The sequence below is a fragment of the Schistocerca americana genome, chromosome 9 (genome assembly GCF_021461395.2).
Source record: "Schistocerca americana isolate TAMUIC-IGC-003095 chromosome 9, iqSchAmer2.1, whole genome shotgun sequence".
NCBI classification, from domain to species: Eukaryota; Metazoa; Arthropoda; class Insecta; order Orthoptera; family Acrididae; genus Schistocerca; species Schistocerca americana.
In genome coordinates, this window is record NC_060127.1 from 68,758,230 (window position 1) to 68,781,519 (window position 23,290).

The 23,290-nt window shown below is 39.6% G+C and overlaps 1 protein-coding gene across 1 annotated transcript in view; it reads left to right on the plus strand.

Moving 5' to 3' along the window:
* The window catches only part of LOC124550652 (glycine N-methyltransferase-like), a 52,050-nt gene that overhangs the window by 23,649 nt on the left and 5,111 nt on the right, over nt 1-23,290 (plus strand). The window contains exons 3-4 of the mRNA XM_047125376.1: nt 4,821-4,956; nt 7,796-7,916. Coding sequence (XP_046981332.1) covers nt 4,821-4,956; nt 7,796-7,916 — 257 coding nt within the window. The remainder of the gene's footprint in view (nt 1-4,820; nt 4,957-7,795; nt 7,917-23,290) is intronic.

The window sequence follows — 23,290 nt, forward strand, 5'->3', positions numbered from 1 at the left end:
AGATGTATGAGACAGGCGAAATACCCTCAGCCTTCAAGAATAATATAATAATTCTAATCCCAAAGATAGCAGGTGTTGACAGGTGTGAAAATTACCGAACTGTCAGTTTAATAAGTCACGGCTGCAAAATACATACACGAATTCTTTACAGACGAATGGAAAAACTGGTAGAAGCTGACCTTGGGGAAGATCAGTTCGGATTCCGGAGAAATGTTGGAACACGTGAGGCAATACTGATCCTACGACTTATCTTCAACGATAGAGTAAGGAAAGGTAAACCTACGTTTCTAGCATTTGTAGACTTAGAGAAAGCTTTTGACAGTGTTGACTGGAATACTCTCTTTCAAATCCTGAAGGTGGCAGGGGTAAATTATAGTGAGCGAAAGGCTGTTTGCCATTTGTACAGAAACCAGATGGCAGTTATAAGAGTCGAGGAGCATGAAAGGGAAGCAGCAGTCAGGAAGGGAGTGAGACAGGGCTCTAGCTTATCCCTGATGTTATTCAGTCTGTATTCTGAGCAAGCAATGAAGGGGGAAAAAAAAAAAAAAATTGGAGTAGGAATTAAAATCCATGGAGAAGAAATAAAGGTTTTCTGGTGACATTGTAATTGTGTCAGAGACTGCAAAGGACCTGGAAGAGCAGTTTGAAGGAATGGACAGTGTCTTGAAAAGGGGAAGTAAGATGAACGTCAACAGGATAATGGAATGTAGCCTAATTAAGTCAGGTGATGCTGAGGGAATTAGATTAGGAAATGAGACACTTAAAGTAGTAAAGGAGTTTTGCTGTTTGGGGAGCAAAATAACTGATGATGGTCGAAGTAGAGAGAATGTGAAATGTAGACTAGCAATGGCAAGAAAAGCATTTGTGGAGAAGAGAAATTTGTTAAAATCGAGTATAGATTTAAGTGTCGGGAAGCCTTTTCTAGAAGTATTTGTATGGAGTGTAGCCATGTATGGATGTGAAACATGGAAGATTAATTGTTTAGACTAGAAGAGAATAGAAGCTTTTGAAATGTGGTGCTACAGAAAATGCTGAAGATCAGATGGGCAGATCACTTAACTAATGAGGAGGTACTGGATAGAATTTGGGAGAAGAGGAATTTGTGGCACAAATTGACTAGAAGAAGGGATTGGTTGCTAGGACACATTCTGAGACATCAAGGGATCACCAATTTAGTGTTGGAGGGAAGCAGGGAGGGTAAAAATCATAGAGGGAGATCATGAGATGTATACACTAAGCAGATTCAGAAGGATGTATGGTGTAGTAGTTACTTGGAGATGAAGAAGCTTGCACAGGATAGAGTAGCATGGAGGGCTGCATCAAACAAGTCTCTGGATGGAAGACCACAAAAACAACAAATGCAATATAAAATGTACCTCTGTAACATTGTCAATATCATAGCAAAAATTTCAAAGTCCATATATTTAAATCAGTCTCATTGAAATTTAACTAAAAAGCAGAAAAGTCTTAGAATTTTCACTCAGAGACAAAAATTTTAGTATTATCACCATTGTCTTATATGTGCATGACTACTGCTACTTCTTACTCAAATGTAGTTCAAAAATAATTTCCTCAACTCAGTTTCTGTAAGCATGCACAGTGCTACTACTACATTTTCACTCATTATTACTTTAAAACTTATCAGCAAACTAGAACTGTGTATGTTTTGACCACAAACAAATATAATTTCACTTTTACTGGCTGACATACTTTCAGTTGTGTTGGAGGAAACAATAATATTTTCAAATTTTTCATCGTCTGTCTATATTTACTGGCTACAGCATTGTCATTGTATGCTGAAATTTGTGATTTGGATCCTGTAGTAAGCATTTTATTAGTTGCAGCATTATTCCAAACCTGTACATTACTGTTTCTAAACTGTTCACGGAATAGTTCTGGGTACAATGAGCACCAGTTAAGCTGTAATTGAGTAGAAAATAACAAAAAATTGTTGAAGGAAAGAATTGTATTTGAAAATACTTTTATGCATGCAGATGTTCAAGTGACAGAATCAGTGTTAACTACTAATTCTGATTCTTCATTAGCCCTGACTGGGTCATTGTTTTCAACAGAAATAATTTTAGTTTTGTTGACACTGGATAAGTTATGATTTTCGGGGTTGTATTAACACAAGTTTCTGGTACCACAAAAGTAGTATCAGTTTCTACAACAGATTGTTCTTGTTTAACAACTGGGCTTCGACTATCTTTGACTTTGTTTGTGAAAATCATAATTTTGTTTCCAACAGTGTCTATTTATCATTCAAATTTTTAAAACTTGCCTTCGTCTCTTTCATTAGTTCTGATATTTGATATTATAGATTAAAACCCAACTGCTCATTATTTTCTTTCACTATTTCCTGTTACCCTGATTTTAATTCATTGTTATTGTTTTTGATTTCTGTTTGCGTAGATAATTTTAAGTTTTCAATATTACTATTATTTTCTGTTTGCATCTATAATTTTGAATTTTCAATATTATTTTTGTTTTAAGTTTTCAATATTCAAATTGTGTGTCCAGTCTTCCCAATTTCCCCAAGGTGACATTGAAAATGTCCCCCTGATCTGCCTGTCATCTACTGCAATGTCACTTTTATTGTCAGACACATCCTAACTAGCATCTGCAGCCCCCCCCCCCCCCCCAAATTTCACTTACTGTCTGTAGCATTTTATTTTATACAGAAACACTTTTTTTTCGCATAACATAGCTTCATTATATTTCTTGTATTTATCCGTATTTCTTCCATTGCCTCTGGTGATGATCTACATCATCTTACTTGATTTTCATGTACGCAGCCAATATGTACTTGAGGTTTCTTTACACTTTTCTCATTTACACTGTAATTTTATTTGCTTCCCTATCGTAAGTTTCCTGTAATATTCCAGGTAATGTTTTAATACTGGATGACATATTCACATATAATGTTACTCCCTTCTCTTAAATCTTCATGGATAAACTGATGCAAAATTTACAACACTCATTTGTCTACTCTGTTGATGTCAACGTTTAAATAATTTTTGAAGGGAGTAAACTTGAAATTGGCAGATAAATGTTACTAATCTTGCTATGGCTGCCTTGTTTTCTAGGGTGTCTTCTTTGTTCCTATATAAGCTTTCCAAAATTATTGGTCCAAAGTGTTTCAATGACAAGTCACTGGAATATTGTTAATTCTTGTTACCTCTGGCGTGTTTGGAGCCTAAAAATTATATAAGTATTTCGTACATAGCTTTCAGTTCCTTCTAGAACCAGATATAATCTAAATTATTATTAACAGGACTTTCTTAGTTAAAGTTGCTTTTTGACTATAACTTACACAATGTTCTCTGGAAATAATTATTTATGGAAACAATTATTTATGTGAAGATTTATGTGCCTAAAAGTTCACAACAAAGGCTGCAAGTTTTGACGCTATGAAAAATAACAGCTTCCTGTAACTGTACGCAGCCAGTTATATTATTGATAGTAAAATTAGAAAAATTGTAACTAAAGACAGAAATTTTATTTATATTAAAACTGAGGCATAACAGTATTATCTTTACTGTAAAGTAGTTCTTGCATCATGTAAGTTGACAGTTGTTATTACTGATTTTCATGGTTCGAGGTCAGTGTTGCAAAATGGATCAATATGGAAAATTAAATTATGTTATCAGAAAAATAGTGGTTTTGCAATCAAATATATGAAAAAAAACTTTGGATGTAGGATATATAATTTTAATATGAAAATTAACTCATGTTGGGCCAAAATTTGTATGGAATTGAACATTTCAATTGACGTGCAAAAGTTCCGAGGAGGCAAATTCATTACAGTATGCATCCGACAGCTGTATGATGTCAACTCCAGATATTGATATCTTTTTAGTTCTGAGCTTATACGGACTGTTTGTTTATTCGCTCATCATTTTACCACTATTGAAATCCAACCACTACCTAATTCGAATGCTCACATGGTGTTTGATAGGATGAGTATACTTGTACCAAAGTACATAATTGCTTTTGAACTGCTGGAAACTGTGTTCTGTAATGTCAGAACTTAATGTTGAAGAGTGGGCTTTGGTGTCCTATGTAAGTACTTTTTATGTTTTTAGTTTTAATGCTCTATTACTTTAAATTTAATGCCATTGGTCTTCATTTGGTGGCAGCTTTTGTTTTCACTAGCTATAAAATGACAAAATGTTTAAATTAAAATAGCAATAAATATTTTTAGTGGTTGTCAGCAGAATGCCTACTGTCAATAATTACTACAGTTGTTAAACTGTAGGCTAGATTCGAATTATTTGAGTTGTCAGAGGGTGAATAAAGAAAACAGATAAAATAGTGAGTAGTGCACATACACCTTGCACCAACAATTTATCAGTGTACTGAAGATCATGTATAAGTAGTACCATCAAGGAGAGGAATGGCATACAGCCACCGTCTGTCACTGACATTGTCAAATCCAGATTAATATGCAGACGCTGTGAGGATAGGAGATGAAGTCAGGAAAAAGAAGAAGGAGACAAAGTTTTCAAACCTCCATTCGTGACCAAATATCTTGAAGATACTCTAAAAGCTCTGTATTTTAACAGGGTTATTCAGATCTGCTCTTTTTAAAGTTCTTCAACATTTATGAAAATTGTAATACTAGGAAGAATGTAGGCGATTAACAAAACAAACAAAAAGTGAAAAATCTGTGCTTTTTAATTAAGTTTGCTAACCAAACTTTGTCCTAATTTGAAATTGTCAAGTGGTTTGTGTCTGAGATGAAGTTTAAGTCTTATGATATACTGCCTGTAAGCTTAAATTTGTCTAGTTCACTGTTATAATTGTAAATACATTTTCAGTAATCGAGGAAGCCAATTGGCTGACCCTCGCCGATGATATAGCTGACCTTGTCGGAGATGGCTTCGATGCAGTGATCTGCCTCGGAAATTCATTTGCGCATCTGCCCGATGTCACAGGAGACCAGAGAGACCAAAAGTAAGTAATACGGTTCTTTCTATAGCTAACATAAAACCTGGTTTTTTAATGTCAGTATCCTCTTTGGTTGTGACAAAATCAGACTGGGTTGTCGTGTAAAAACTCAGCTAACTATGACGATTAAAACCTGACAGGAACTGTTATGTTGGCTTTGTTTTCTGTAAGAGTATGATTAATTCTTGCATGGCTGCAAAAAGGTGGTGAGTTTACGATCTTGTGCGATGCGTTCTTCAAATGTGAGTTGCATTTTAAACTTCATTTTATCCTTCTGATACTATTAGTTAGTTGGTGTATGCACATTTGTGAAAAACAACACAAATGAACAAAGAACGTGATACATCCACCTTAACCCTAAAACACAACAGTATTGGGTGTGTGACTCTTTGTCCAGATACAAAGAGAACTACGATACACTCGAGTTTGAACATGGTAATGTGAGACATCAATTCTTGAAGTTACATTTACAAAAAAATTTCAAAGTATGTTTTATATTTTTTATGTCACTTCTTCAGATTTAAATGTAAAATAAATAACGTTATTGATAGTGATCATTGATATAGTCGATTTCAAACAAATGAAAGTTTTGATTATCATTCTAATTAAAGGTGTTTTAATGCTTCTATGTTTACAAGATAGTTTGTTACAGTTCAACTGTGATGACAGGGCAAAGGATTAATATATTTCCAGAAAAAGTCTTGTATTGTGAAGTCCTATACTTAAAATATGATGGGGTCTACAACTTTGAGTATTGTTTACTACCATATGTAACCAAATAAGCTGTATTGATCAGTTCTGTTACGGTGGCAGGTACGCTTTTTCTTCTGTGAAATGAAAGAAACTGTGTGCATTGGTCTGCTACTGGAAAGCGATAGTGGCTGCTAACGAAGCTAGTGGCTGTTAAAAAAGCAAACCGGAATGATCTGACAAAGAGGCATGTCTACAAAGGGAGAGAGCCACATCTAGACAGGGCGGGAGTGGCTCAGGGAGAGAGAAGGGCAAGACAGCAGACATGCTCCCCTTCTCCAGATTTCTGCCCTGCCCCTCCCCCAGCACCACTACCAACCCACTAATCCCCATTCCCTCCCCCTTCTCTCATTGTTGTTTCCTCCTACTTCCAGTCTCTTGTGCTCCACATACCCAGATCTGTGACTTCTGTCTTTTATTATCCTCACTTTGCCATTACCACTCAGACCCATCCCCTCTTTTATTTCTCCACTTGCCCCTTCCTTCTCTTTCCAATTACTTGGACAACCATTCACAAATCCACAAACTGTCAGTGTCATTACAGACACAAGTCTGTGTGTGTTTGTTTGTGTGTGTGTGTGTGTGTGTGTGTGTGTGTGTGTGTGTGTGTGTGTGTGTATGTGTGTGTGTGAGAGAGAGAGGGGGGAGGGAGGGAGGAAGGAAGGAAGGAAGGAAGGAAGGAACGGGGGGTTGTGGATTGGAGGGAGGGAGAGAACTGTAGCTAGAACCTCACTGATGTTTTACATGCTTATATGTGCTGTGCAGTAATCATTGATGGTAGCCCATCCTCATTTTCGTTTGTACAGATCTACTGTGAAACCCCATTTTTAGATCTTCTGTAAAACCCCATTTTTATGTTCTCACACGTTACATTTTCCCGCTTTTTATGTTCATTTTTGTCGGTCCCAACAGAAGTCCTGTTCTCTCAGTACAACGCTTTTCGATGATTAATGATTCTGTGTTTGCAACATTTTTTTGCATTTTAAGTTTTGTTTGGCATTATCAAGACCTTTAACATTGATTTTCACACATATTTCTGTAAAAAGTGCATTGTATTCCTGCTCAAAATCAGTTTTGCGACAAAGCAGAAAACTCTCAATATATGCAAAGTTGTTGATTGTGTGAATGAGAGTTAGTGCAGGAAGCAAGAAGTTCATTGTCGGTGTGTTGGGTCACAGCTGCCTGTGTTATAAGTTGGAAGTGTTTGGAAGGGTGGGAAAGTCACTGCCTTAATGGTAACCACGATCTGACGCTAGTAGCTCTAGTATCAACCTTCCATCTGCTTATTGTGTTGTGTTACAACAGCTTTAATTTAATTTCACAGTCTTTTATAAAAATAAATACATGTTTTGAAGGTGGATATCTCTATAATAGGTTTTCACGAATCGTTATTACTTCTGTGTGGAATATGTTAATCTGTACAGTTTTAAGTTTGATATGACCTGATGTCAAAAGTAAACATACCTCCTCAATGTGCTCCATAACACGACGACAGTTAACAACCACTTTCTCACCCAGGACATCCATGAACCAAGTGACCTCCCTGTTGCCAATGAGCTGTAGATTTCATGCCCGTTGTTCTCTGTTTACAGAGACTGCCATCTTTATGTTTTAACTAATATTGTGTTACAAGTTTTATTTACCATAATGTTATAATGACTGTGAATAATAATTCTCACATTAGAATGTTAATATCTTTTTAATGTGGTTTCTCAAAAGACTTTTGCTTCCACATTTAAGATTTTTTTAAACAGGCAAAATTTTAATTGTTTTTATTTCATGTTTTGAACAGTATAAAGAGAATGACAGTAAGAGTAATTTATTCATTTTCGCTTGTTGTTTTGTATGCTTTTGTGCATTTTACATTTACACATTGTACTGAAAGTGTAAAAAGGGGTTTTTATTGTATAAGCAAGAGTGGCAGATGACAGTGATACTTCATTTTGTAAACAAAGGTTTTTTAATCCATTATGTGTATTTGTGTTTATTATGCTGATTTTCTATAATTGGAAAATGTAGTGTCTATATACTGATATTTTACACTATTCTGATGTAAAAAAAAGTGATGCAAAACTTCTGTTTTTTACTGCTGCAGGAAGGCTCTGGAAAATTTCAAGAAATGTGTAAAACGTGGAGGATTGCTTCTCATTGATCATCGGAACTATGACGACATTCTGGAGACTGGGAAAACTCCGAAGCACTGTCTGTACTACAATGTAAGTTCTGCTTAATGGAAATTTGATAGAAGTGGTTTTGTGACATTTGTGCAGCTTTAATATGGAGATATGTCAAAACTATTTCTTTACGTTCCAATGATTCTTACTATTCCTTTTATCTTATGGGCGATTAGAACATTGGTATAGGAGAATTTTTGCAAGTATTCATATCTGTCAGAATAGTTAGAGTTACAGGATGACAGTTGGTCTGGGAGGTTTTTTCTACGGCGCGGGAAAAGTGTTCGTATCGTGCTGCTAAACCCTACGATCTCTGTGAAAGAATGAAACAATTGGCAAGTTAAGTGGTCTAATCTGTGCATTCTCTTCAGCGAACTGCACATCTCAGATTTTCATTTTTAGTCTTGTCCATTGTGAAGTTTTATTTACTTTTTACTTTACTTTTACTGTGGTGCACGAAGGCAGAAGTATGTAGTTATAAGTGGTTTTCTTACACGTACCGATGCCATTGAGGAAGAAAAGAAAGAAACTTGAGTCTTTTACTGACTAAAGTGAGGAATTTTCAGCAAATTGTGTATTCCATTATTATTGGGCTGCTAGAGGAGCTAAAAATGAGTGTTTTAAGATCACGGAAAAAATATTGGACAGAAACATTTCAAATGTTACTACAAGACTTTGAAGGGGTGGTGTGCTTGAGACAGTTGTTTGTGAACTGCATATGTTTCTTGACAAACAACTGCTTATTACATCAGTATTGTTGGTGCTCCCTCAAGAAAAAACTCAATCATCTGTGGAGTTCGCTACTGTATACAGTTTGTGATCAGGCGTCTAAGGGAGAGCGTGGTGTGTGTTTAATGTATGATGTAGCAGGACCTATGACCTGGAAAGCAGAATGAACATTCAGAGAAAAGTTTCATGACAGCGTCATCTTGATAAGAATAAGCCTATTGCCACAGACAGGTAGATACGTATGACATGCTTGTCTGTTGGAGCCACACTTATCTGACTGAGTTTCTTGACTGAAATTCTTTTGCACAATAGGATACATGGAGGTATCGGGTAGTGTGGCTGAAGACTGGATGGGCCACTTCACCTGATGTTCATTGAAGATGCAGTGCTACAACTTGCCTGGAAAACCTCAAAAATTGGGAATTCTGAGGGTGATTGAACTTACCTGAAGAGATGGAGTAATTTCAGGGAATTTTGAAGGAGTAGAGCAAACTGAACTGTTCTTTGAGAGAAAGAGATATTCTGAGTGATATCATTACAAATTGCTAAGGTTCGATGTGTAGCACCTTGCGTCACACTTATATAAGTAAGGGACAGTAGCAGGCAGACAGCTTCATATACGAGTCATGTCTCGCATGATAGATGCACTTAGATCCAGGAGCTAGCTTCAAGTAGTTTCGGCTGTGACTGAAAGGTGTCAGCATTTTCTGAACTGTGAAAGTATCAAGTAGCTAAATCCGTATATTTGAGAAACAGAACTGTATTTATTGCCATTATAATGACTTCTATTAATTATTGCTAGTCAGTTAATTAATGTGATTGATGGTGTGAATTTTTCTGTCTATTAACAGAGTATATTTTAGGCATTAGAACTGTGGACAGAAAGAGAGAAATTGGGACTGGGAAAACAAGATATATTTTGTGATAATTTTGTTATTGAAAGAGGGAATTATTTTGATATTTGTGGAGTTTATAAATTTGTTCTTTCGATAAACTGTTCATAAAAATTATTAAGTTATGATTGGTCAAAAGTAAGACACAGAATTGCATGGCTTAATACTAATATTTGATTGGTTGTGATGTATATCAGTCAATCAGAGGGCAGTTCGTTCATGTGTATTTTGTAAGCTTAAAAGAATTATTAATAGCCAAAATCCGCAAGGCATGTTGTACAAGGCGCAACCTCTAACTGATCATTCGTGGTTGCCAAATTGTGCAATGTTTTAGGGAGTGTTATGTCACTGACAATCTGTTTGTTACTGGCTATTATGAGTTAGTGATTGCTTGTGAGAGACAAAACTGTAACTTAAGATTACCACGGGCTTGATGGTGTTTTGTATCAAAGAAGTTGAAGTTTTTACTCACAAACTACCTTTCAATTACTCGTTCAGGTAACTTGACACTGAAAGACATTTTGATGTGAGCTGTCGAGGTATGTATTTTCTACTACAGCTTTGTCTAACCGATGAACATTGACATTTTGTAAACGGGAAGGCATGTGGACAAACTGCAAGAGAAGAAATCACCGAAAGGTCAGTGGAATTGTTTTCTGTAAGACGAAACACAAATAGCCACACCATTGCAGGTTCTGGTTCAGAAACAATTAGTTGTGGAGTTGCATCAGAAAAGGTGGCTTCGACTTGTTGCTTAATCATGGCTACTTTCGGTGCACTTGGTGACCTGGAGTATCACCTTGCACTGTCTGCTGGCACTTGGACTCCAGGTCTGTGTCCCATCACATATTCAAGTGTGACAGAGAGAAACATGTGCATAAGCATTTATCATCTAGCTGTGTACTTGTCATTTGCATGTGCTGATCTGTATCTGAACATATATTTGACATTTGTTAGATTGGCACTGGATATTCTGCCTTCACTTGTTTTCCAGTAATTTCAATGCAGATCAATACTTTTATCAACTCCCTCCTGTTTGAAATTCAATATTTTATTCCTATTGGAGTCCATTGATGTTGAAGTCTGGGAATGACAGTTTGAGGCGTGTTCCTGTGAAAATTTCATGCATACTTAAGATTATTACATAATGATATGGTGTGGCGCAAAATATGTCAGATGACGGTAATGAAGGAAATAATGGTAAACTTTCTGGGTGCTGACTTCATTCAACCCAAAGATTTCCCTGAGATGTCCAGTCTTTTGGGGTCGAAATTACAAATTTCCCTGAACCATAACATATGACTTACAGGAAACCTACAAAATGTCACTTATGGCCACGAAAACTAAAGAAATAAATCTTGCTCTCACAAATAACAAAAATTGGCTAACAGAAATTTGGAATTTCAACCCAGAAAATGATGGACATCCTAAGGAAATCTTCCAGTGAAACAGAGTCACCTCTCAAAAGGTGCACTGTTTTCAAATCTATTGAAGAGCACATCCCATCGACCGTAAGAGGATGTGGTTTCAGGAGGATTGTGGCCTTCACCACTTCGATGGCCGCAAGTGCCCGAGTGATGTCTCACATCCAGCACAATTTCCGGATCTCTGTCCTACGGCAATTTTCCTATGTGTTCCCTTAAGTTGTCAGTGTATGACACAATACTAGAAACTGAAGGGGGAACTGTTTAGTAGAATCCTGCCTACCCTTCTCATCGGGCAGTACTGTCAGATTTTTTATAATGGAGACTCAAGCTTAAGCTATAATTACAAGCAAACCAAGAGCCCTATTACAAAATGAGTTTACCAGTATTTTTCTTGTTTTATTCTGCATTCAGCTATATGAGGCAATTTGGTTTTAAAGTTTGATATATAATAGAGGGAATCATTCCACGTAGGAAAAATATATCTAAAAACAAAGATGATGTGACTTACCAAATGAAAGTGCTGGCAGGTCGACAGACACACAAACAAACACAAACATACACACAAAATTCAAGCTTTCGCAACAAACTGTTGCCTCATCAGGAAAGAGGGAAGGAGAGGGAAAGACGAAAGGATGTGGGTTTTAAGGGAGAGGGTAAGGAGTCATTCCAATCCCGGGAGCGGAAAGACTTACCTTAGGGGGAAATAAGGACGGGTATACACTCGCGCACACACACACACATCCATCCACACATATACAGACATAAGCAGACATATTTAAAGACAAAGAGTTTGGGCAGAGATGTCAGTCGAGGCAGAAGTGCAGAGGCAAAGATGTTGTTGAATGACAGGTGAGGTATGAGTGGCGGCAACTTGAAATTAGCGGAGATTGAGGCCTGGTGGATAACGGGAAGAGAGGATATATTGAAGAGCAAGTTCCCATCTCCGGAGTTCGGATAGGTTGGTGTTAGTGGGAAGTATCCAGATAACCCGGACGGTGTAACACTGTGCCAAGATGTGCTGGCCGTGCACCAAGGCATGTTTAGCCACAGGGTGATCCTCATTACCAACAAACACTGTCTGCCTGTGTCCATTCATGCGAATGGACAGTTTGTTGCTGGTCATTCCCACATAGAATGCGTCACAGTGTAGGCAGGTCAGTTGGTAGATCACGTGGGTGCTTTCACACGTGGCTCTGCCTTCGATCGTGTACACCTTCCGGGTTACAGGACTGGAGTAGGTGGTGGTGGGAGGGTGCATGGGACAGGTTTTACACCGGGGGCGGTTACAAGGGTAGTAGCCAGAGGGTAGGGAAGGTGGTTTGGGGATTTCATAGGGATGAACTAAGAGGTTACGAAGGTTAGGTGGACGGCGGAAAGACACTCTTGGTGGAGTGGGGAGGATTTCATGAAGGATGGATCTCATTTCAGGGCAGGATTTGAGGAAGTCGTATCCCTGCTGGAGAGCCACATTCAGAATCTGATCCAGTCCCGGAAAGTATCCTGTCACAAGTGTGGCACTTTTGGGGTTCTTCTGTGGGAGGTTCTGGGTTTGAGAGGATGAGGAAGTGGCTCTGGTTATTTGCTTCTGTACCAGGTCGGGAGGGTAGTTGCGGGATACGAAAGCTGTTGTCAGGTTGTTGGTGTAATGCTTCAGGGATTCCGGACTGGAGCAGATTTGTTTGCCACGAAGACCTAGGCTGTAGGGAAGGGACCGTTTGATGTGGAATGGGTGGCAGCTGTCGTAATGGAGGTACTGTTGCTTGTTGGTGGGTTTGATGTGGACGGACGTGTGAAGCTGGCCATTGGACAGGTGGAGGTCAACATCAAGGAAAGTGGCATGGAATTTGGAGTAGGACCAGGTGAATCTGATGGAACCAAAGGAGTTGAGGTTGGAGAGGAAATTCTGGAGTTCTTCTTCACTGTGAGTCCAGATCATGAAGATGTCATCAATAAATCTGTACCAAACTTTGGGTTGGCAGGCCTGGGTAACCAAGAAGGCTTCCTCTAAGCGACCCATGAATAGGTTGGCGTACGAAGGGGCCATCCTGGTACCCATGGCTGTTCCCTTTAATTGTTGGTATGTCTGGCCTTCAAAAGTGAAGAAGTTGTGGGTCAGGATGAAGCTGGCTAAGGTAATGAGGAAAGAGGATTTAGGTAGGGAGGCAGGTGATCGGCGTGAAAGGAAGTGCTCCATCGCAGCGAGGCCCTGGACGTGTGGGATATTTGTGTATAAGGAAGTGGCATCAATGGTTACAAGGATGGTTTCTGGGGGTAACGGATTGGGTAAGGATTCCAGGCGTTCGAGAAAGTGGTTGGTGTCTTTGATGAAGGATGGGAGACTGCACGTAATGGGTTGAAGGTGTTGATCCACGTAGGCAGAGATGTGTTCTGTGGGGGCTTGGTAACCAGCTACAATGGGGCGGCCGGGATGATTGGGTTTGTGAATTTTAGGAAGAAGGTAGAAGGTAGGGGTGCGGGGTGTCGGTGGGGTCAGGAGGTTGATGGAGTCAGGTGAAAGGTTTTGTAGGGGGCCTAAGGTTCTGAGGATTCCTTGAAGCTCCGCCTGGACATCAGGAATGGGATTACCTTGGCAAACTTTGTATGTGGTGTTGTCTGAAAGCTGACGCAGTCCCTCAGCCACATACTCCCGACGATCATGTACCACGGTCGTGCAACCCTTGTCCGCCGGAAGAATGACGATGGACCGGTCAGCCTTCAGATCACGGATAGCCTGGGCTTCAGCAGTGGTGATGTTGGGAGTAGGATTAAGGTTTTTTAAGAAGGATTGAGAGGCAAGGCTGGAAGTCAGAAATTCCTGGAAGGTTTGGAGAGGGTGATTTTGAGGAAGAGGAGGTGGGTCCCGCTGTGACGGAGGACGGAACTGTTCCAGGCAGGGTTCAATTTGGATAGTGTCTTGGGAAGTTGGATCATTAGGGGTAGGATTAGGATCATTTTTCTTCGTGGCAAAGTGATACTTCCAGCAGAGAGTACGAGTGTAGGACAGTAAATCTTTGACGAGGGCTGTTTGGTTGAATCTGGGAGTGGGGCTGAAGGTGAGGCCTTTGGATAGGACAGAGGTTTCGGATTGGGAGAGAGGTTTGGAGGAAAGGTTAACTACTGAGTTAGGGTGTTGTGGTGCCAGATTGTGTTGATTGGAATTTTGAGGTTTTGGAGGGAGTGGAGCTGGAAGTGGGAGATTGAGTAGATGGGAGAGACTGGGTTTGTGTGCAATGAGAGGAGGTTGAGGTTTGCTGGAAAGGTTGTGAAGGGTGAGTGAGTTGCCTTTCCGGAGGTGGGAAACCAGGAGATTGGATAGTTTTTTGAGGTGAAGGGTGGCATGCTGTTCTAATTTGCGGTTGGCCTGTAGGAGGATGCTCTGAATAGCCAGTGTGGATGTGGGAGAGGAAAGATTGAGGACTTTTATTAAGGATAGGAGTTGACGGGTGTGTTCATTGGCTGAGTTGATGTGTAGGTGAAGGACTAGGTGGGTGAGGGCAATGTATTGTTCAGTTTGGAACTGGTATAGGGACTGATGGAAAGAAGGGTTGCAGCCAGAGATGGGAACTTTAAGTGTGAGGCCTTAAGGGGCTATGCCAAATGTCAGACAAGCCTGAGAAAATAAAATATGCGAGCGTAATCTGGCTAGGGTGAAGGCATGTTTGCGGAGGGAATGTAAATAAAACTTAATGGGGTCGTTGTGGGGGTGTTGTGAGGGTGACATGGTATTAGAAGGTGGAAAGTGTAACATGAGGTTGAAATGAAAATGAAAGATAAAAATATATGGGGAGAGATAAGGGTGAACTGGAAAGTAACTGGAGATCTGGTATGAAAAAAGGCGAAAAAGTGTCGGTGAAGTTGATCCTGTGGTGAACTTGGGTTGGTAGACAGCGATGTGCATGAAGGTTAGGTGGTTGTGTTGCCGCTAGAACACGTTAAAGGACGGATAAATTGGGGAAAATTTCGAAAAAACGTGTAAATGTATTAAAAGGAGTGGTGTTGTGGTGAAAGATTACCAGAATGGGGCTAACAATTGTCTGACGAAGAAATAATGACAGCACTTTCATTTGGTAAGTCACATCATCTTTGTTTTATATATATATATATATATATATATATATATATATATATATATATATATATTATTTTACATTGTAGTAAGGGTATTCCAGTTTTCTGCTCTTCGCTATGATCTGCTCAATTCAAAACTATATAGCTTGTGATGTATTTGTCCAACATTAATGAAATGTTAATAATTTATAGGTGCATATATTTGTGGTAGAAATCTCCATTACAAATTTTTTCAGTAACCCACAAAAGAGCTCTTGTGGTTTATTTTAAGAAACTTTTTCTCAGCCCAGGATAAACACATTCCAGAAACCATGGGTTTGTTTGGAATGTCTTTCTTGTTGTTGCGAGAAGCTACAACCACTGTGACCATACAGTGTGATACGGATTTTATAAAGAGTGATATCTAAGATTGGTTCTGGTTAGCAGCTTGCACGACTGTGAAAATGAATGCGTTGTTGCTACGAACCCATTGTCTGTTGGAAAACATAGCACCTGATTCCACAACCGCACCCTCTGTTATTCCCAAGGCCCAGGATGCACAAAACAGTCTTAAATATTACTATTTATAAAATCTGTATTACACTTACTCCCCCCCCCCTCCCCCAATGAACCATGGACCTTGCCGTTGGTGGGGAGGCTTGCGTGCCTCAGCGATACAGATAGCCGTACCGTAGGTGCAACCACAACGGAAGGGTATCTGTTAAGAGGCCAGACAAACTTGTGGTTCCTGAAGAGGGGCAGCAGCCTTTTCAGTAGTTGCAAGGGCAACAGTCTGGATGATTGACTGATCTGGCCTTGTAACAATAACCAAAACGGCCTTGCTGTGCTGGTACTGCGAACGGCTGAAAGCAAGGGGAAACCTCAGCCGTAATTTTTCCCGAGGGCATGCAGCTTTACTATATGATTAAATGATGATGGCGTCCTCTTGGGTAAAATATTCCGGAGGTAAAATAGTCCCCCATTCGGATCTCCAGGCGGGGACTACTCAAGAGGATGTCGTTATCAGGAGAAAGAAAACTGTCGTTCAATGGATCGGAGCGTGGAATGTCAGATCCCTTAATCGGGCAGGTAGGTTAGAAAATTTAAAAAGGGAAATGGATAGGTTGAAGTTAGATATAGTGGGAATTAGTGAAGTTCGGTGGCAGGAGGAACAAGACTTCTGGTCAGGTGACTACAGGGTTATAAACACAAAATCAAATAGGGGTAATGCAGGAGTAGGTTTAATAATGAATAGGAAAATAGGAATGCGGGTAAGCTACTACAAACAGCATAGTGAATGCATTATTGTGGCCAAGATAGATACGAAGCCCACACCTACTACAGTAGTACAAGTTTATATGCCAACTAGCTCTGCAGATGACGAAGAAATTGAAGAAATGTATGATGAAATAAAAGAAATTATTCAGATTGTGAAGGGAGATGAAAATTTAATAGTCATGGGTGACTGGAATTCGAGTGTAGGAAAAGGGAGAGAAGGAAACATAGTAGGTGAATATGGATTGGGGCTAAGAAATGAAAGAGGAAGCCGCCTGGTAGAATTTTGCACAGAGCACAACATAATCATAGCTAACACTTGGTTTAAGAATCATGAAAGAAGGTTGTATACATGGAAGAACCCTGGAGATACTAAAAGGTATCAGATAGATTATATAATGGTAAGACAGAGATTTAGGAACCAGGTTTTAAATTGTAAGACTTTTCCAGGGGCAGATGTGGACTCTGACCACAATCTATTGGTTATGACCTGTAGATTAAAACTGAAGAAACTGCAAAAAGGTGGGAATTTAAGGAGATGGGACCTGGATAAACTGAAAGAACCAGAGGTTGTACAGAGTTTCAGGGAGAGCATAAGGGAACAATTGACAGGAATGGGGGAAAGAAATACAGTAGAAGAAGAATGGGTAGCTTTGAGGGATGAAGTAGCGAAGGCAGCAGAGGATCAAGTAGGTAAAAAGACGAGGGCTAGTAGAAGTCCTTGGGTAACAGAAGAAATATTGAATTTAATTGATGAAAGGAGAAAATATAAAAACACAGTAAATGAAGCAGGCAAAAAGGAACACAAACGTGTCAAAAATGAGATCGACAGGAAGTGCAAAATGGCTAAGCAGGGATGGCTAGAGGACAAATGTAAGGATGTAGAGGCCTATCTTACTAGGGGTAAGATAGATACTGCCTACAGGAAAATTAAAGAGACCTTTGGAGATAAGAGAACGACTTGTATGAATATCAAGAGCTCAGATGGAAACCCAGTTGTAAGCAAAGAAGGGGAAGCAGAAAGGTGGAAGGAGTATATAGAGGGTCTATACAAGGGCGATGTACTTGAGGACAATATTATGGAAATGGAAGAGGATGTAGATGAAGATGAAATGGGAGATATGATACTGCGTGAAGAGTTTGACAGAGCACTGAAAGACCTGAGTCGAAACAAAGCCCCCGGAGTAGACAACATTCCATTGGAACTACTGATGGCCTTGGGAGAGCCAGTCCTGACAAAACTCTACCATCTGGTGAGCAAGATGTATTCAACAGGCGAAATACCCCAGACTTCAAGAAGAATATAATAATTCCATTCCCAAAGAAAGCAGGTGTTGACAGATGTGAAAATTACCGAACTATCAGTTTAATAAGTCACAGCTGCAAAATACTAATACAAATTCTTTACAGACGAATGGAAAAACTAGTAGAAGCCAACCTCAGGGAAGATCGGTTTGGATTCCGTAGAAACACTGGAACACGTGAGGCAATACTGACCTTACGACTTATCTTAGAAGAAAGATTAAGGAAAGGCAAACCTACGTTTCTAGCATTTGTAGACTTAGAGAAAGCTTTTGACAATGTTGACTGGAATACTCTCTTTCAAATTCTAAAGGTGGCAGGGGTAAACTAAAGTGAGCGAAAGGCTATTTACAATTTGTACAGAAACCAGATGGCAGTTATAAGAGTCGAGGGAAATGAAAGGGAAGCAGTTGTTGGGAAGGGAGTAAGACAGGGTTGTAGCCTCTCCCTGATGTTGTTCAATCTGTATATTGAGCAAGCAGTAAAGGAAACAAAAGAAAAATTCAGAGTAGGTATTAAAATTCATGGAGAAGAAATAAAAACTTTGATGTTCGCCAATGATATTGTAATTCTGTCAGAGACAGCAAAGGACTTGGAAGAACAGTTGAATGGAATGGACAGTGTCTTGAAAGGAGGATATAAGATGAACATCAACAAAAGCAAAACAAGGATAATGGAATGTAGTCTAATTAAGTCGGGTGATGCTGAGGGAATTAGATTAGGAAATGAGAAAGTAGTAAAGGAGTTTTGCTATTTGGGGAGCAAAATAACTGATGATGGTCGAAGTAGAGAGGATATAAAATGTAGACTGGCAATGGCAAGGAAAGCGTTTATGAAGAGGAGATATTTGTTAACATCGAGTATAGATTTAAGTGTCAGGAAGTCATTACTGAAAGTGTTTGTATGGAGTGTAGCCATGTATAGAAGTGAAACATGGACGATAAATAGTTTGGACAAGAAGAGAATAGAAGCTTTCGAAATGTGGTGCTACAGAAGAATGCTGAAGATTAGATGGGTAGATCACATAACTAATGAGGAAGTTGAATAGGATTGGGGAGAAAAGAAGTTTGTGGCACAACTTGACCAGAAGGAGGGATCGGTTGGTAGGACATGTTCTGAGGCATCAAGGGATCACCAATTTAGTATTGGAGGGCAGCGTGGAGGGTAAAAATCGTAGAGGGAGACCAAAAGATGAATACACTAAGCAGATTCAGAAGGATGTAGGTTGCAGTAGGTACTGGGAGATGAAAAAGCTTGCACAGGATAGAGTAGCATGGAGAGCTGCATCAAACCAGTCTCAGGACTGAAGACCACAACAACACCAATTACACTTGAGGTCACAGTTGTTGTAGCTTATAACAGTTTCAAAAGAGACCTTCAAAATAAACCCACAGTTTCCGTTGTGTTTGTCCTGTGCTTAGAGAAAATTGCTTTTCAAAAATCATAATAACTTTTTTGGGTGATTGAAGAATTCTGTAGCTTGAGATTTCCACTAACAATATAAGTGCCTATAACCTACTAAAATTTCATTAACATTGGACCAACACATTTCAAGCTATATAGTTTTTGAAGTGAGCAGTTTGTAGGCAAGACACCAAAAATAAGACAAGGCTTACTACAGTCTAAAATAAAAAATATACGTATTGAACTTTAAAACCAAATTGCTAATGCAGAATAAAACAAGAAAAATATTAGTAAAACTGATTTTGCAATAGAGCTCTTGGTTTGCTTATAATTCAAGCTTAAATATATGAGTCCCCATAAAAAAATCTGATAGCAGACAACAGGTGCATTTGTGTGTGTACAGCAGAGTCTGACTGACCACCATAATGTATGCATCGAAGCTGATGTTCGTCATTTTGAACAGCTGCTCCGAGGCTACACTCACCGCATTTGGGGCATTTGATATGTCACAAGAGCCATGCGGGCTGTGCCAAATGGGAGCACCTCAGGGAGGTCGACCTTTGTTTGCCGGTACGGGTGTAGTGAACTCGGGTTTCTTGACCTCGGGACCAGTGAATGACAACTGTCCTCTGTTACCGTAAGTTCCAGGCCCACTCCAGCGACCACTGTGTGTCATGGAGGTGGAACTGTGTGTGTCACAGGGAACAGAGATTTAGGCTCAGCTTGCCAGATCACAAGGATATATAAGAAAAACACTGGACCTCAATGTGTGCCGAGTGCTGATGAGGTATACGGCTCTTGAGGTGAAATGCTCATTAATGGGCAGCCTGTGAGGAACGAATAGCACCTGAGTTGTATAATGCTTACCCAGGTAAGGGAGTCTCTTCCTGCCTGCTACTTTATATCCCTACCTGCTCTCGGTGACAACCACTCGACAAAAAGACTGAGGGAGAGTAGTCCAAATGTGTTTCTGGTGATCAAGAAGAGGAGGAGATTTGAAAAAGTGTTCCCTTTCTATATTCATAAAGGCAGGACTTTCTGGTACTTTAAAAACATTTAAAAATTGTGAGATGATTCCTTGCTGGTTGAAACTAACAAGGCGAAGGAGGTGGAACTTTTAACACAATATTCAAAATTAGTTGAATATGAGATTGTAATTGAGATACATATGCTGATGCACAGGGTCGCAGAACAGTTAATGTAATACAAAGAACTCAGAGAAATAATCGACACCTACATATACATAGATACTCCACAATCCACCATAAGAAGGGTACCCTGTACCATTACTAGTCATTTCCTTTCCTGGTCCACCCACAAATAGAGCAAGGAAACAAACGACTGTTTATATGTCTCCATATGAGCCATTCTCATGGTCCGTATGCACAGTGTATGTTGGAGGCAGTAGAATTATTCTGCAGTTAGCCTCAAGTGCCAGTTCTATAAATTTCTGCAATGGTACGTCATGAGAAGAGCATCGTCTTCCATCCAGGGATCCCCTTTGAGTTCATGAAGTATCTCAGAAGTACTTATATCGGCAACAAATCTAGGAGTGTGCTCCTGAATTGCTTCGATGTCTTCCTTCAGTCAGACCTTGTGGGGATGCTGATCACTCGATCCATATTGGAGAATACTTTCCCTACCACAATCCTCAAACGTTCATTCCCATTCTATTTCATATCACTTTGAAATGTTACACCTCGATGTTTAATCGATGTGACGGTGTCTACCTGCACACTACTAATGCTGTATCCAAATGTTACACTCGATGTCGAGGACAGTGTGCTGGAATATACTACTTAAAAAGTCTTCAAGCCACTCACACACCTGGGACCTAATCTGTAAGCTCAGACCTTCGTCGACAGTGTGCAGTGAGCTATAGTGACAAATGCTTTTTGGAAATCCACGAATATGGAGTTTACCTGTTGCCTTTCATCCACAGTTTGAAGAAAATGTTTTGATTGTTGGATGCTTTCTAAGTCCATGCAAGCTAAGTAAGGGGATAATGCTGCGGTGCGCTCTCTGTAAAACTGAACCGGGATTCCATATGGAACTGATGAGTTGTTTATTTTCAACTCTTTCAGTTATTTTTTGATGCCAAGGTGAAATATAGAAGACCTTTATTGTGACCATCATAGAAGACTGACACCTTTATTGTGACCATCAGTCCTCCATCACTACCAAATCGTGACAGGGTTTCTTTTGACTTTGGGTCAAATCTTATATACCTTCCATCTGATGTGTTACAGATGCCAGCGATTTGGTCACAGTGCCGATTTGTTAAATGACTTAAATGACAACAAAGTGACTGAAGCAGATAACATCCCTCCTGAGTTATTAAAGAACACAGGAAATAAGATGAACGAACAGCTGTACAGATTTATGTCTGTCTGTTACAAGGGTGGGGCACTGCCATTGGGATTACTAAAAAGTAAAATGGTTGCTGTACTTGAGAAGGAAATGCTGATGATAGTTAAATTGTAGAACACTGGTGTCATTAAGCCTTGATTCACAAATTCTGCTTAGTATTGTAAAGTCTAAAGTCAAAAATTGACCAACAAATTCAGATTCAGAAAAGTAAAAGGAACCGGAGTAGCTATAATGACACTATGAAAGCGAGAAATTTTGTTAATCAACAACCATCTTAATACAGAAGTAAGGAAGAAATTCATCAGAACATTTATTCGGACCATTTTGAGCTGTGGTCGTGAAGGTTGGACTCAAGAACATTAAAGATTAGAAGTTAGAGAGGTTTCGATATGAGAAGAGCCACTAAAACAGCTTGAAAACGGAAAGAACAAACAGCAAAAGAAATTAATGCCTCTACCAACATAAAAGTTTCAGAAAAAAAGTCTTGGAAGAAAAATTATGGGAAAAGATCGAGAGGCTGGCCCAGAATATTCGTATAACAATGTGTTATCAGTGGAATGAACTTGAGGTACTGGAACCAAATGGTAAAGATGGCAAGGTAAAGGAAGGATAGCTACATCGACAAGGGGATTGCCTTTAGTGTCTGGTGACGATACAGTATGTTTAACATTGTGAATACTATAATGGTATCAGCAATGCAGACTCCACTATTAGCCGGGATGGCTGTTTCTACTGGAGAATTGAGTGTGTGGAAACCATCCTACCACAGCAAGTGCAGAGTCGGGAGAGCTCATTTGGTATAACGTTCTTTATTCAGTTGTCATCACATATGGTCATTCAGGCAGCAGATTGCTGCCTCAGCACGACTCCTGGCGGCCTTCTCGGCTCCACGGTTTTGTATGTGTACACAATAGGAAAGTTGATGGGAGAGGGACCCTCCGTGGTGTACAACAGTCACTGTAAAGAAACAGAGACTACTGCATAATAGGTGTAAAACAAAGCATAAATATATAGATAGACAAACACTGAATGAAATGCATTTCGCTGTCAAGACAGCAATGTGTAAAGTCTTTGACAACTACCATTGCAGAATATTGTTGAGAAATCTCTCACAAAATGCAAAGAAATTCTGCTTGTCCTGTCACTCATGGATGAGACAGGAACTGAAATTGAGTGTAGCAATGTTGTTGTGGTCTTCAGTCCTGAGACTGGTTTGATGCACCTCTCCATGCTACTCTATCCTGTGCAAGCTTCTTCATCTCCCAGTACTTACTGCAACCTACATCCTTCTGAATCTGCTTGGTGTATTCATCTCTTGGTCTCCCTCTACGATTTTTACCCTCCACACTACCCTCCAATGCTAAATTTGTGATCCCTTGATGCCTCAGAACATGTCCTACCAACCAGACCCTTCTTCTTGTCAAGTTGTGCCACAAACTCCTCTTCTCCCCAGTTCTATTCAATACCTCCTCATTAGTTATGTGATCTATCCATCTAATCTTCAGCATTCTTCTGTAGCACCACATTTTGAAAGCTTCTGTTCTCTTCTTGTACAAACTATTTATTGTCATTTGCTGTCTCTGACAGAATTACAATGTCATCAGCAAACCTCAAAGTTTTTATTTCTTCTCCATGGATTTTAATACATACTACGAATTTTTCTTTTGTTTCCTTTACTGCTTGCTCAATATACAGATTGAATAACATTGGGGAGAGGCTACAACTCCGTCTCACTCCCTTCCCAACCATTGCTTCCCTTTCATGCCCCTTGACTCTTATAACTCCCATCTGGTTTCTGTACAAATTGTAAATAGCCTTTCGCTTCCTGTATTTCACCTCTGCCACGTTTAGAATTTGAAAGAGAGTATTCCAGTCAACATTGTCAGTAGCTTTCTCTGTCTACAAATGCTAGAAACGTAGGTTTGCCTTTCCTTAATTTTTCTTCTACGATTAGTCGTAAGGTCAGTAT